The sequence below is a fragment of the Cydia splendana genome, chromosome 24 (genome assembly GCF_910591565.1).
Source record: "Cydia splendana chromosome 24, ilCydSple1.2, whole genome shotgun sequence".
In the NCBI taxonomy this organism is placed as follows: Eukaryota; Metazoa; Arthropoda; class Insecta; order Lepidoptera; family Tortricidae; genus Cydia; species Cydia splendana.
Genome location: NC_085983.1, coordinates 9,642,138 through 9,658,403, shown reverse-complemented (window position 1 = coordinate 9,658,403; position 16,266 = coordinate 9,642,138). Strand labels below are relative to the sequence as shown.

The 16,266-nt window shown below is 41.1% G+C and overlaps 2 protein-coding genes across 2 annotated transcripts in view; one reads left to right on the top strand and one right to left on the bottom strand.

The window, feature by feature from the left end:
• The window catches only part of LOC134802486 (leishmanolysin-like peptidase), a 157,418-nt gene that overhangs the window by 99,850 nt on the left and 41,302 nt on the right, over positions 1 to 16,266 (top strand). The window contains exon 4 of the mRNA XM_063775164.1: positions 369 to 451. Coding sequence (XP_063631234.1) covers positions 369 to 451 — 83 coding nt within the window. The remainder of the gene's footprint in view (positions 1 to 368; positions 452 to 16,266) is intronic.
• LOC134802125 (uncharacterized) lies at positions 1,682 to 7,807 on the bottom strand. Its single transcript, XM_063774718.1, has 6 exons — positions 7,639 to 7,807; positions 6,280 to 6,603; positions 5,842 to 5,983; positions 4,710 to 4,955; positions 3,867 to 4,029; positions 1,682 to 2,442 (listed from the first exon to the last, which is right to left on the bottom strand). The coding sequence occupies exons 1-6, from the start codon at positions 7,789 to 7,791 to the stop codon at positions 2,295 to 2,297; spliced, it is 1,176 nt and encodes a 391-aa protein (XP_063630788.1). The 5' UTR covers positions 7,792 to 7,807; the 3' UTR covers positions 1,682 to 2,294.

Here is a 16,266-nt window from a genome sequence, read left to right as displayed (position 1 = left end):
GGTTTTGATCGGTCGGTTGAATTGGACGTAATGAACAGTCCGCAATGTAACTAAAATCGCATGCGAGTTCGCGCGCCGTCTAAATCAGCAATAAGGTTTTCTCTATAATCTGTATCTTTAGGTATTTACATAAAAGTAAACAAAATCTACCCTCAAATGGCTCCTTAAGCCAGTTGAGGGTAGATGAAAACATTACATGATCAAATAATGTAGGTTAAAGTCAGGTCGTTCAGTGATTGATCCAGGCGGTTTTGTATTTAGTTGGTTAACCAATAAATGTTATAACTACCCGAGAATTCACAAATTGTTTGTTTACTTTTATTTAAATACCTAGAGATACAGACATAAATATTTACTTATAATTTCAGAACACGATTCTCCCTAAGGCGGTCAAGTTTTGGGAGGAGGCGCTCAAGGTCCGGAAAACAGGAGGTCCTATTAAACTTAACAGGTTAGTGTTTAGTTTACTTAGGTCCCACCGACCTAAGGTTAACCGGTTAAACCTGGAGTTACCATGGTTACCAGGCAGTACAATTTGACACTGGGTCAACGGTTCCGCTTAACCCCGGGTTAGTGGGATGGTGCAGAGGCGTTTAGGGGACATGTCCATACTTACGTGACTCGTGTATTTTTTTTTTATCTCCCCGCCTCGTTGACCAACCGTAGTATATGCTAAGACAACTCTATAGTTCGTGATAGAGAGAAAGGGTAATATTTGGTAATATAATCCATAATAATAATATGCCCATAAAATAATAATTATTAATATGCGCATAAATTTAATTTATTTAGTTAATATTTATTCAGTTAAATTCTATTAATTTCATTTATAAATCACTTTAAAAAATACACATAAATTTTTACACATAAATAATACAGACTTTGACAAATTAAATACATTGTAGTATAGTAGTTATGAACCATGGTCTAATAAAACATGGTCTTCTATTCCCAGAGTGACACAGGCCTACGTCACAATAACATTGCCACTTTATTTCAACATAACATGTTACATGGGTACATTATACCTATGGTTAATAAGTTAAAATATTTCTTTATAATTTTATAATTTTCATTTATATGTATTTTATCTTAAATTTCACAATAACACGTCATTTTTAATTATTCGTTAGCAATGTCTTCCGATTAACGAAAGAAATTTCAGACGTTCGGGTAATTCTGTTTACACTACTGGCAACACAGGATAGCGCTGTCACATTTGACAATTCCGATCTAGATAACTTCATGCCCTGACCGTCATCCTTGTCGAACGCGTGTTAATTGTTATTTCCTTCTCGCTCAGTGTTAACTTTTCACGGTTAAGCTTGGTAATTAATGTGTAACTGTGAATTAGTTTTTCAAACGTTTGTCTTGTATAGATAAATAAAGTTTGATTGAATACATTAGATTTGTTTTATTTTACTGTGTTTCTACATGAATAACTTAAGATTAATGCCGTAAAAATAATTTTCACTGTTGGTTAAAATTCTCCCACATTTTAAAGTTTGAGAACCTGTAAACAGCATGATGACGTAGGCCTGTGTCAGTTAGGTCATTCGCGAATCTCGGAATAGAGTACCAGGCGGAGTATATTATTATACCATGGTATGAACTACTCACTTTTTAGTGTTCCGTGCAAAACTTTGTTCACGGAACACTCATGGGATCACTTCGGTCTTGCAAATCAGTGAAATGCGTTTTTTGTACAAACATTAAAACGACAAGACAATAACACATAATATTTATCCATATTTTTATTTATATTAAATTAACGACGAAGCGTGACGCCTAGATGTCGACTACGAAATATCTCGCGTTTAGGCAAGAAAACTGATGTACGGACGAGTAAGCACTCTTCCTTTACTTATATTTCTACTAGCTTTTGCCTGCGACTTCGTCTGAGTGGAATTAGTGACAGCAGCTAAAGTAGGTATAGCGCCTGGATAATGCTAATAGCAATCATTCAATTCGCGCATTGCTTACTTCGATTATTAGGCAATTCATTAACTCTTTCAATTCCACCCCCCTTTGCACTGTCTTCAGGGGTGATTTTCGACATAAAAACCATCCTATGTCCTTTTCCGGGACTCGAACTATGTATATACCAAATTTCATCAAAATCGGTTCAGCGGTTTAAACGTGAAGAGGTAACAGACAGCCAGATAGACGCACTTTCGCATTTATAATATTGGTATGGATATGGTTACACTTACAATACAATTAATTAACATAATCATAATACACATTGTCCGGGCTCGCGCGCCGCGTTTTGCCGACCTGCCTCAGTCCAGAGCTTATCCCGTGTCAGGCCGTATGTAAGTCATGCCCATGCCGATGCACATGGCCGGCATCTCGTAGCCGATTTTCTTGTTGCAGTTGGGACAGTAGTGGTTCTTGTACGTGAACCAGTTTGTGCAGTATACAAACACTACGAAGGGGAAGCTAGAAAAAAGGTTTAATTAAAAAAAATGTATATAACAAGCGTTAGGACTCAGGGGGCCTAAGGGTTCTTTTACTAAAACAAACACGCTACAATATGTGAGATGGGTCCAATTTCCCATATAACCAGCGCATGGTCTCTGTTAGGACTCATGAGGCCGAAAGCGTTTTGTACTTACACAAATAAGAACAGAGATAATGCTACAGCGTGCGATATATGATCTATCTCCCATATAACAAGCGTTTGGATTTTATTAGGACTCAGGGGGCCTAAGGCTTCTTTTACTAACACAAACTCGCTACAATATGTGAGATGGGCCCATTTTTCCATATAACCAGGGTATGGTCTCTGTTAGGAGTTTAGGACTCATGCATGAGGCCTAAAGCGGCTAGTACTACACAAGCAAGGCAGAGATATATAACAGCGTGCGATATATGACTTATCTCCCATATAACAAGCGTTTGGATTTTATTAGGACTCAGGAGGCCTAAGGCTTGTTTTACTAACACAGACACGGACATAAAACACGCTATAATATGTGAGATGGGACCAATTTCCCATATACTTAACCAGCCTGTGCCCTTTTAGGACTATAGGGGCATTTAGCCTCCTGAGTCCCCGGTACAATTTTTTGTACACATTCCACAATCTATTTTGAACTTTTTGAATAACAGAGTCCCAAATTCAAAAACAAAACAACTGCTTCTGGGTCTCAGGAGGCCTATACACGATGATTTTTAATCAGTGATCAGGAACATTTTTTTCTAACTCAGTAATTGATGTAGATCACGTTGAAGTCGTAATTACATGGAAACAAACTTGTTTTTTTAAATCATAATTTTAATTTTGAGATCAATTTTATCCTAAAATCCTTGTCACTCTACTAATCGAATCGGTATCTATGAGTTATAGCCTCTTTACAAACTTAATGGCAATTGATAATTTATGAGTAATAACTTGTCATTGTCATTGTCATATGCATAAACAAAGTCATAGATCCGTCAAATTTCCCGCCATATCGATGGCACTTGACGTATCGTAGTTACTTCGTGTAGGATAACCATGTATTTAGTAGTTATTAGTTTTAATTATGTTTTAACTTTTAATTAATTAAACAATGAGATAATTGCGTGAGACCTAGCCTAATAAGTTTAATTTGGGCTAGATATTAATATTTTTCTACTCCTGATCACCGATTAAAAATCATCGTGTATAGGCGTGGGCTTACAAAAATATGAACAGCGAGATGGGACGCGTCTCGTAGTTTATTATTTTTGTGTTATTGGTAATAAACCTGTTGTTTAAAATTAAAGTTGTTTGAATTAATCGGTTATTCTAAGTAATAACGCGACAGTGGCGCGTCCAATTTCCGTATAACTAGAGTGTGGACACAGGACACAGGGGGCCTACAGAGGCCTATACTTACAAAAATAACAACATAAAGCACGCAATCCAGTGCGTGATGGGTCCAATTTCCCGTATAACTAGTGTGTGGACTCGTTGGAAGCAGTGTGGGCAATATACCACTTTTCGGTCCGGACTCGGGAGGCCGATGGATGACTCGACAGTCGGACGATTATAGTTTAAGCCTGAAATACAGAAAATGTGTTGACTGCGAGAAAAGCTACATATTTAACCGACTTAAAAAAGCGATATTAGATTGAGTCACAAGGGAGAAAAATTACATAGGTACATTGAATCCTGCGCGTGAGAGATTCAAATGTTATGGGGTTGGCAACTGTCAAAGGTTTGCATAGATGGCGCCATCATAGCTTGCCCCTTTTTCTTTGAGATTTGGCTTAAAGGGCTGGCATCCAGGGCAAAAAAATCCATTAAAAAAATTGACACAATTCTGGGGATTGACAGGGCAAGCTATGCTGGCGCCATCTGCTTCGACCGGCTAACCCCATTGGCTAATATATGACACATACTACAAAAAAGTTTAGCGTGCTGTTTACTACAGAAAGAACGTCGATAGAAAATTTAGATTAAAAAAAAAACAAAAAAAAATCTAACCATTAGAAGAATCCGCGCTTAAACTACTCGAGTCTTTTTGAAGTGTGTCTCAAAAGGATTCTACTCCTACAGTCACTACACCTTATAAAACAAAGTCCCCCGCCGCGTATGTCTGTTTGTGTGTTTGTTCGCAATAAAGTCAAAAACTACTAAACGAATTTTCATGCGGTTTTCACCTATCAATAGAGTGATTCTTGAGGAAGGTTTATATTGGTGTATATTGTTCGGGTCGCTAGTATCCTTATAAAATTACCTGGAGTAATAACAACAGTTCTTGGCGGCTCCGATGACGATGGCGTGCTCTCGGGCGGCGTCTGTGGCGTTGTCTGTGGCGTCTGTGGCGTCTGTCTGGTGTGTGGCGTGTCGAACTCGCTGTACGCCGGGGGCAGATCAGGGTACTTCCCCACCGGTAGGGGTGACAGTGAGAATTCATCTCGGCCGTAGCTTGATGGGTTTGAGAGGAATTCTGGGGTGGGGGTGAAGGTAGAGCCACCGTAGCCTGAAAGAATCAGATTGACATAAGATAAGTTAAGTAAAATTTATTTTCGACCAATAAAACAATGCTTAAATATATAGTGCGACATAAAATAGTAGAAATTAAATAAAATGGAAAAAAAATCTATACTAAATTGTTGCCATGTTTAAGCATTTTACGTCAAATATGTGACAGTTACGTAGGAAGTGGCGCCCTCAATAATTTACGACAATTTTCAATTTCTTGACGGACTATAAAATAGATTATCGCCCGTATTCAAACAATGCTCATAAGAAGAAGGCATCTTTTTTTTATCTTATAAGCTTGTTCGAATACGGCCGTTTGTATTAAGCTGAAATGACTGCTATAGGGTATTTGACTGTATTTGAAATAAATTATTTTACACCACGCATGAAATAAAGCACCAGAAGATTAATAGAGAAACGTAGACAGCGCTATTTTAGACACAATTTCTATTTTAAAACCCGTGTAAAACTATAGAGAGTAGGTAATTTGATTGTGACGTCACATGCAAAATAAACGCAATTAATTTCATTTCATTTCCAGTGTTTCATATAAATTCCATATCATTTCCAGTGTTTCATATAAATTCCAAATTCCAAATTAGCAAAGAGAATACAGTGAATAGAGGCGGATTGTCAAAGTAAATTATGTAGCCACTGTAAATTTACTGCCATCTTTCGACAGAAAATAAAACTGTGTTATGCGATATGTGTTAACTTATTAAATATTAATATTAACGCCATTTACTCGACTATAGGCCAAAGGTATTTTTCTTGCAAACGGAAAATTTCGATCTCCATACAAAAGTGAAAAATTGCCGAAATCTTTAAATATGGCAATTCCGCAATTTTGGATACGTACATTAACGCCACATCAGTAGATTTACCTGATGACCCCGAGGGTCCGCGGAGGTCCAAAGAGTTGGGTGGCGTCGGCCGCGACGGGCCGGCGCCGGAGGCCGTGTCCGTGTCGGACGACTTGTGCCGGTCGATCCGCCGGTTCTCAAACGGGTCGTAGAATATCGTCTCCTGCGTTAAACTGCTTTTGTTAAATATTTCATCTTATTATATATACCTTTAAACGAGCAATTCTTGTATATATTTATATAAGTATATATATTTCGGGGATCTCGGAAATGGCTCTAACGATTTCGATAAAAACTGCTTTATGGCTTTATTATTATTACTTTATTTCGGGGGCAAAAAATCGATCTAGCTAGGTCTTATCTCTGGGAAAACGCGCATTTTTCAGTTTTTATAAGTTTTCCGAGCAAAGCTCGGTCTCCCAGATATTATGCATATTATACAAGAAAATTAGTACTAACTTGCACATATTCCGGCTCCGGTTCCGGCCGCGCCGGTCCGGCAACATCGCTGCCCTCTTCGTCCGGCACGTCTATGTAAATCACCGGATCGGGCTCCGAGTCCGACTCGGACTTCCGGTTCCGACTAGAAGCCGGACCGGCGACATCGCTGCCGGAGCTCTCCGGTACGTCGATGTAAATCACCGGATCCGGCTCTGTGTCCGACTCAGATTTACGGTTCCGTCTAGAAGCCGGACCGGCGACATCGCTGCCGGAGCTCTCCGGTACGTCGATATAGATGACCGGGTCCGGTTCTGCGTCCGGTTCTTTCTTACCGAATACCTTCTGTAAATGAAATGAAACATATAGCCGGTCGTAATAAAAAAGCTTGTGATATAAAAATAACCGACTTTACCGTAAAATGGGGTGAGTAGGGTTCGCGGGGAAAGTTGGGTTATGAATGCGGAGAGAAGGGATGAAAAGGGGGTGAGATGGGACTTTAAGGCTACTGCTACAAAAATAATGTATTCCAATTTAAAATGGAGCTATAGTAATACTCATAATAAAAAAAATCGATCCAACAATCTTCCAAAATCACTTTTGTATGAAAACCCATCTCACCCCAATTACGAGGGACTACGGGGTGAGGTGGGATTTCCTGTTTATCGTCAAAGTTATGAAATGGAAGTACCCAAAATAAAAGAAACTCCGGTCCGGAACACTTATTATATATTCCACCACCATTCAGTTTGCATATGTAAAAATAAAATGTTATCGAGGTTTTTGAATGTCAGTTTTGCACCTACTCACCCCATTTTACGGTACTAGTACCTAAACAAGCGCTGGTGGCCTCCGGAGGTCGCGGGTTCAAACTCCGCCTTTTACCAATGAGTTTTTCAGTAACTTATGTACGAAAATCAAATGTATTTACCATTACCAGTCGCTTTTCGGTGAAGGAACATCGCGAGGAAACCGGACTAATCCCAATAAGGCCTAGTTTACCCTCTGGGTTGGAAGGTCAGATGGCAGTCGCTTTCGTAAAAACTAGTGCCTACGTCAATCCTTGGGATTAGTTGTCAAGCGGACCCCAGGCTCCCATGAGCCGTGGCAAAATGCCGGGACAACGCGAGGAAGAAGAAAAATAAGAGCGTGTCAAGGTAATTTTGAACACTTCGCCCACTTAGCAACTTTTGCTGCTGACTGTACACTCTGTACATCTGACATAATAAAATAGTTTGTAACATAAAAATAACGGATTTATTTCACAAAACAATAACATAAAATAACCGACTTTACTTTAATTCTATATACTATAGATTTGTACCTAATCTACCTACCAAAAAAGCTCGAAAAATTACAAACACTAAAATATATACTTACGGAACGCTGACTGCCTTCATTCCTAGTTTGTGGCGGCTGAAGGGGACGACGAGGCAAGTTATTCCACCGGCTGGCGGTGGTCGCGTCGATCGACGGCGCGTCGATCACGTGCGGGTTGGCGTACGGGTAGCCTTGGTACGGCCGGGTCGCCATGATACACTAGAATAGGCAAACTCATTCTTAAATCACTACACCTTATAAAACAAAGTCCCCCGCCGCGTCTGTTTGTTTGTATACATATTTAAATTACACAAACGGGTCTACCACGATATAATTTCATTGTTTTTACATTAAATTCCGACGGTGCAGCTGAGTTCACGGAAAGACACGTGGAAAGACCCGTAGAGTCGTTTGTGTAATTACATATGTGTACAAAACGCGAGAGTTTAAAGTGTTATATGTCTGTTTGTATGTTTGTTCACGATAAACTCGAAAACTACTGAACGGATTGTCATGCAGTTTTCACCTATCAATAGAGTGATTCATGAGGAAGGTTTAGGTGTATAGTTTAAGGTTTTGTGTAAAGGATGGCTCACGTTAGACCGGGCCGACCGGGCCGTGTCCGGGCCGAAGCTTCCGGCGCTTACTTTTCTATGACAGATGACAGGTGATCACGTGATGCTTTCCATAGAAAACGAAGCTCCGGAAGCTCCGGTCCGGACACGGCCCGGTCTAACGTGAGTCATCCTTAACCCGTGCGAAGCCGGGGCGGGTCGCTAGTTGATAGTAAAGTACTCGTACTCGCGTATTCATGACTGAAACAACACCCCAGTGAGTATGAGTGTTGGTTAAGCCACTCAAGACTCGAGTCCTTTGAATTCACACGCACACGCACACACACACGCACACACACGCGCGCACACACACACACACACACACACACACACACACACACACACACACACACACACACACACACACACACACACACACGTACTGCTCATAGGAAATAGTTTGATACTTTAAATTGAGATTTTGCATAGAAAATGTAAAAAACAAACCACAGAAAATCACCGCGCAGTTTTACCAATTAACTGAGATAAATCAGATCTGTCGCAGGCAAATTGTAAGAATCCGCCGTTTACAAACGGCCTCGTCATTTCACATAATATTAAAATTACTAACGACCCGCCCCGGCTTCGCAAGTTAACAAATTATACACCTAAACCTTCCTCAAGAATCACTCTATTGATAGGTGAAAACCGCGTGAAAATCCGTTGAGTAATTTTTGAGTTTATCGCGAACAAACACACAAACAGACACGGGGGACTTTGTTTTATTTTAAGGTGGAGTGATGTACGTACGTACCTCAATTATGCAAATACTACATGAGAAATTCCTTTTCAACACATGTAAAAACGCACTTTCACTGCTTCGCCATGAGGACTGAATTCATAACTTATCATTATTACTAAGATAATAGTGATAACTTATCAGTGATATCTGTTCGTATCTGCTTGTGGAAAACATCTGCCCAAGCTATCGCTGCATAAAAAACGACAGTAGTGCCACCTAAGTCAAATTTCTATCCATCTTATCCATTGAGTTATTATTACTATAAATAAAGATAAATAAATAAATATTATAGGGACATTTTTACACAAATTGACTAAGGGCTCATTTAGACGGTGCGAGAATTTCGTCGTATGCGAGTTTCATTTCATTACATTGCGTTATTTGATCTGTCGGCTGAATTGTTGTAACCTCAATGGTCCGCAATGTAACTAAAATCGCATGCGAGTTCTCGCGCCGTCTAAATGACGTCTCTTGACGACCGGTCTGGCCTAGTGGATAGTGACCCTGCCTGCGAAGCCGATGGTCCTGGGTTCGAATCCCAGTAAGGGCATTTATTTGTGTGATGAACACTAATATTTGTTCCTGAGTCATGGGTGTTTTCTATGTATATAAGTATGTATTTATCTATATAAGTATGTATATCGTCTCCTAGCACCCATAGTACAAGCTTTGCTTAGTTTGGGGCTAGGTTGATCTGTGTAAGATGTCCCCTAATATTTATTTATTTATTTTATTTATTTAATGAGCCCTAAGTCCCACGGCAAGCTCAAGAAGGCTTGCGTTAGTAGACTATAGAGAAGCCATAATCAAACAATGTAATTGTCGCAATTGCAACCTGTACCACGCGACCAAAACTTCGTAAGCGCCGTAAAATTTATGGCGCTTACGCGTTTAGGTCGCGAGACTCACGCTCCGCTTCTATGGTTTGTTGTCAAAACAACAACTCATGGCGCAAAACACTGGTTCTGTGTGCCGGTTCTAGACGTTAGTAATAATAATAGTTCAATTCAATTCGACCCACCGGGCTTTTTTGTGCAATCGCCCCCCTCCCCCCAATCGCAACCTTTTGCCTACCAAGAGATTTTTCGACCATCTCCAAAAGGACCAAAAGGTATAAACTTAACAAAAGTAAATATGTCATTTCTTTTAAAAAAATAAGATTCTTCATAACTTATTTACGCTTATAAGAGAACGCTCTCGAGAAAGTTGGAAATTTCTTCGGAAAGGTATTCTCAGAAACGAGAACGTTCTCATCGGCACATCACTAGTCCCATCTTGGCCAAGACTCCTTTGACCCCGTAATAGCCTGGTGATGTCACCATTTCAAATGGGTACCTTTCATCCCTTGGTCAACAATCTACTATTCCAGACGTGTTTCATTTAACCCCTAGCCTATAAAAATATCGCCATTCCATTCTATTTTAAACCTTATTTTTCATTTTCATACATTGTGTGTCTTGCAAACTTTGGAGATGTGGGTGGCTGAAGGTTAATATTAGTTTATTAATTAGTTAGGTACTTTGGGTAGGTTGCAAAATGCGTTGGAGTCAAATTATTTTCATTAACTTTAGGTAAGCCCTGATTGAAAGCATTACTAAGAAGTACCGTAAAATGGGGTGATTAGGGTTTGCGGGGAGTGTTTGGTTATGAATGGGGAGAGAAGGGAAAGGGGGGTGAGATGGGATTTTAAAGGGTACTGCTACCTAAATAATGTATTCCTATTACAAATGGAGCTATAGTAATATTCATATTAAAAAAAATCGTACCAACAACGTATCTAAATCGCCTTTTGTATGAAATCCCATCTCACCCCAACTACGAGGGACTACGGGGTGAGGAGGGATTTTGTGTTTATCGTTAAAGTTATGAAATGGAACTACCTAAAATCATAAAAAAACTAAAATACAAACGGTCGGAACATTTATTTATAAAATTAAGTTTGCTTAAAATGTTATCGAGGTTTGAATGTCAGTTTTGTCCCTACTCACCCCATTTTACGGTACTTTAGGTAGGTTGCAAAATCCGTTGGAGTGTATTTTCATTAACTTTAGGTAAGCCCTGATTGAAACCATTACTAAGAAGTATCTAGCTATAAAGCCCCCTCCAGACTATGCGCGTGAATCGCGGGCGAAGCCGCGAACGCAAGTGTGGAGTCGATTTTCGCACACAGCGAAATCGACTCCACACTCGCGTTCGCGGCTTCGCCCGCGATTCACGCGCATAGTCTGGAGGGGGCATTATACCTAGGTGGGTTGAGTGGTTGCGTTAATGAAAGTCAAACTTAATACGAAAATTCTCTAATTGGATATTTAAATGAATGACCTTTAGACAGAAAGTTTACAATTTAGTAACAGATTTTTGTGTATTGGATCCTTGTCCCTAAATTACAATCCCATTTTGAGGGTTCCGTGCACAAGGGTTAAAACGGGACCCTATTACTAAGACTTCTCTGTCCGTCCGTCTGTCACCAGGCTGTATCTCATGAACCGTGATAGCTAATAGACAGTTGAAAAGCTACACCAAATACTAAAAAGTACGGAACCCTCGGTGGGCGAGTCCGACTCGCATTTGTCCAGTTTTTTTCCTACACTTTTCTGCGCCTTTTCTATTACAATTAATAAGCCTATGGTAAATAGAAAATCGGTCAAGTGCGAATCGGACTCGCCCACCGAGGGTTCCGTACTTCTTAGTTTTTGTTGTTATAGCGGCAACAGAAATACATCATCTGTGAAAATTTCAACTGTCTAGCTATCACGGTTATTGAGATACAGCCTGGTGACAGACAGACGGACGGACATTGGAGTCTTAGTAATAGCAAAAAGAATAGATAGTAATTATCGAGGGGTCCTGTCATTGTAAATTTTGTAGTCACTGTAAATTTACTGCCATCTATCGACACACGACTAAAACTCAAAATGAAAACGTATAAAGTTATCAAAAAATGTATATATATGGATAAAATGATTTTGTTATTTTTATATCATTTTGATCCATGTTCATTCACTGATATCTATGTGTTAAAATTGTTAAATATGAAACGGTGTCGTCACGCCATCTAGCCGAAGATAGGGTAAAGGTGTGTGCGGCATCTATTCGATAATGACTTTTACTTGAATTCTGAGGCACGTTTTTCCTTAGACTTTATTCGTCTTTTGGTAATAGGGTTCCGTTTTTGGGAACTCGCCAGCAACATGCTGAGGTGAGACCATTTCGTGGCACTTTCTCCTTTTTATGTTTTTCTGTTTTGTGTGATTTTCCTTTTAATGTGTGTGCTAACGAATAAATTATTTATATTTCCCTAAAAATGTAATACTCTTCTACTATGTAATAAGCTAATAAGCTGCATTTTTGAGACGTAAATAACTCATTTTTCACCACATCATCATCATCATCATCATCATCTCAGCCATAAGACGTCCACTGCTGAACATAGGCCTCCCCCTTGGACCTCCATACGTGCCGGTTGGAAGCGACCCGCATCCAGCGTCTTCCGGCGACCTTAACAAGATCGTCTGTCCATCTTGTGGGTGGACGTCCTACGCTGCGCTTGCTAGTCTGTGGTCTCCACTCGAGCACTTTTCGACCCCATCGGCCATCTTCTCTGCGTGCAATGTGGCCTGCCCATTGCCACTTCAGCTTGCTAATCCGGTGGGCTATGTCGGTGACTTTAGTTCGTCTACGGATCTCCTCATTTCTGATTCGATCACGTAGAGAAACTCCGAGCATAGCCCTCTCCATAGCTCGTTGAGCGACTTTGAGTTTTGAGATGAGGCCGATAGTGAAAGACCACGTTTCGGAGCCGTAAGTCATCACTGGTAACACACATTGATTAAAGACTTTCGTCTTGAGGCACTGAGGTATGTCGGACGAAAAGACATTACGTAGTTTCCCGAACGCTGCCCAACCGAGTTGGATTCGGCGGTTGACCTCTTTCTCGAAGTTGGACCTACCTAATTGGACTACTTGTCCTAGGTAGATGTACGAGTCAACAACTTCGAGTACCGAGTTCCCAACAGAGACTGGGATGGGCACAACATTGGCATTTGACATAAGTTTCGTCTTGTCCATGTTCATTTTCAAGCCCACCCGTTGTGAAACTCTGTTGAGGTCATCGAGCATCATGCTGAGTTCCTCCATCGACTTTGCCATGACTACGATATCGTCGGCAAACCGAAGGTGAGTGATGTATTCGCCGTTGATGTTGATGCCAAGTCCTTCCCATTCCAGGAGCTTGAAGGCGTCTTCCATTACGGCAGTAAACAGTTTCGGAGAGATAACGTCTCCCTGCCTTACGCCTCTTCGCAATGGAATCGCCCTCGTGCTCTGCTCCTGTACTCGGACCGACATGGTGGCGTTACTATACAAACACTTCAACACTTCGATGTACCGATAGTCAATATGGCATCGCTGAAGAGACTCAAGCACCGCCCATGTTTCCACCGAATCGAAGGCTTTCTCATAGTCCACAAACGCTAAGCATAACGGCAAGTTATACTCTTCGGTCTTCTGTATAACTTGCCGCAGCGTATGGATGTGGTCTATGGTACTATAGCCTTTTCGGAAACCGGCTTGTTCGGGAGGCTGAAAGTCATCAAGTCTGTGTTCGAGACGGTTCGTGATGACCCTTGAAAACAGCTTATAGACATGGCTCAGAAGCGTGATGGGTCTGTAGTTCTTCAATAGGTTGTTATCACCTTTTTTGAAGAACAGCACCACCTCGCCTCTATTCCATGTTTCAGGCGTTATGCCCTCGGACAAGACGGAATTAAAGAGCTTCTGGAGGACTTTAAGTACCGGTGTTCCACCCGCTCTCAGAAGCTCTGAAGTGATTCCGTCTTTGCCCGGCTCCTTGTTGTTCTTAAGCTGCTTCAGGGCCATCCTAATCTCGTACAGACTGATGTCCGGGATATCTTCGGTATAATGTCGGGACAGCTTGGCTCTTGGATCTCCTACCAAGCTGTCAACGGGCTTTGCGATCGAAGTGTATAACTGTCCATAGAACCTCTCGATCTCACCTAAAACCTCAGCTTTGCTCGACGCTATGCTGCCATCTTCCCGTTTCAGCTTTGCCAGCTGGCTTTGCCCAATAGACTTGTCCTTTGCGAACACTTTGGAGCCTTGGTTTCGCTCAATAGTCTCTTTAATACGGTTAGTATTAAAGAGACGCAGATCATGTCGCAAGGACTTAGATATACGTCTATTGAGCTGCCTATATGACTCCGCGTCATCGGGAGACTGCAACTGTAGCGAGCGTCGTTCAGCCATGAGGTTTAAGGTTTGCTCCGTCAATTTCTGAGGTCTATCTTTACGGCGGGGTCTAAAAAACTTAGACCCTACTGTGTGGACAGTTTCCACTAGCCCGTCGTTGATTTCGTCCACTGAAGCCAAGTTCTCTAGGCAAGCAAAGCGGTTAGAGAGCTCGAGTTGAAAGCTTTCGGGGTTTTGAACATGGGCTCGAGTAGGTCGGAGCGTAGACTTCATCAGGCTGGACCTTTCAAGTTTAATATTGATATTCAGTGTGCCTCTTACGATTCGGTGATCACTACCGGTCTTTACCCTGTTGATCACAGAGACATCACTGAATATCCGTTTCTTGTCGGTCATATCTTTCGGATATTCTGAGTATTAGGTATACCACCCTGCTCGACACACTGTCGATGGTTATTATGTTGTTTACGAGGGACTTGTGAACGAGAAACCCGACACCACCTTGGGACTGTTGGTCGCCCTCCCGGTGGTAGAGCAAGTTACCAGACTTCAGGGTTGTCGTGTCCTCCCCATCTCTACGGACTTCGCATAACCCTACAATGTCCCAGTGTAACCTGCTCAGTTCCTCTTCCAGCTCGCAGATCTTTTCGTCAGTCCTCATAGTGCGTATGTTGTGTGTTACCAGGGCCAGTCGTCGTCGGGGCGGGTAGTCGGATCTTTGCCGGAGATTCTGAGCACCCCTGACCCCGCTAATGCCCTGACCGCTACCATAGCCAGAGCACCGGGGGTCGCCGGAACCTCGGGGCCGTGGTTTTATTGTGCTCATCATGATGGGGGGTGAATGCCATAATCGCCACGCTTGGCAGGCGGGTTGGCGATCGCAGTCGAGTACACCGAATTTGAGGGACGCTGCTGCCCGTCCACCGGTGGTCTTGGACGTAGTTTAAGGACATACCCGGGTCCGTCTTGGACGTAGTTTAAGGACATACCCGGGTCCTTCACCACACCAGCTCGGAAAGGCTTACTTTGCAGTTTAAAAACTGATAGCAAAGTTGCATTTTATTCACCTGTGAGGCAAAGCAATCAAATGCAAATTTTGAGTGATTTTCTTATGTTTGCTGGTAGAATTGACTTTTAAATTATGATACTAATTAAGCTTATTACTCACATGAAATCTTTGACGTTTCGTAAAGAGTACAAAGATTATTAAATTTTCAAGAAGCTTCTTTAAAGAAATGTTCCAGCCCCTCATGGACACCTCAGGTGACCGAAGGGCTGGCAGCTACCTCGGCCAGAGGGTAACCCTGGACATCCAAAAAGGTAACGCTGCCAGCCTTCTGGGCACCATAACTCATGAAGGTGACCTGGGGAGCATTTTTTACTTATAAGTTTAGTTTAAGATTTGTTATAAGTATTTTAGTTTTAATTTTAACGTTTACTTTTTTTTTTCACTTTGTTTGTCATAAAACTCATAAATAAATTATACGTTGCAGATTTGAAGTTGGTTAACCTACAAAAGAATTTCAAGAAAATAATCTATTGAAAAGCTCGCAGATTACATTTGAATGAGCAATTAAGTCTGAAAATAGATAATTAATGGATTTATAGTGTCATGTGGTTACATATCAGAATACCGAAAACTGATTTACCTAATGTTGAATCACCTATGCTTGATTCACCTATTTTTAAATTACCTATCGATCAATTTACCTAAACATTGACTGACCTAAGTTTATATTACCTAAGCTCAAATAACCTAATGGACGAAACACCTAATGCACGATATACCTAATGCACGTTTTACCTACTGCACGTTTCACCTAAAGCTATTATACCTAATGCACGAATCACCTATAGCTGATATACCTAATGGACGATACACCTAAAGCTGATATACCTAATGAACGATGTACCTAAACTTGATTTACTTAATGGACGAAATACCTAAAACTGTTAAACCTATCGCACGAAATACCTAAAGTTGATATACTTCCTGAACGAATTACCTAATGTCGATATGCCTAATGCACGGAATACCTAAAGTCTATATACCTAGTAAAAATTCATATCATTTTGCCGAATGATCAAGTGGCAACTCCACCCAATAAATCGTATGATTTCCCA

Coding starts and splice junctions, on each gene's coding strand:
- LOC134802125 (XM_063774718.1), bottom strand. CDS start 7,791: ATGGCGACCCGGCCGTACCAAGGCTACCCGTACGCCAACCCGCACGTG. Junction 4,956..5,841: donor CGGACCCTCGGGGTCATCAG/GTAAATCTACTG, acceptor TGATTCTTTCAG/GCTACGGTGGCTCTACCTTC. Junction 4,030..4,709: donor AACTGTTGTTATTACTCCAG/GTAATTTTATAA, acceptor TCTGTATTTCAG/GCTTAAACTATAATCGTCCG.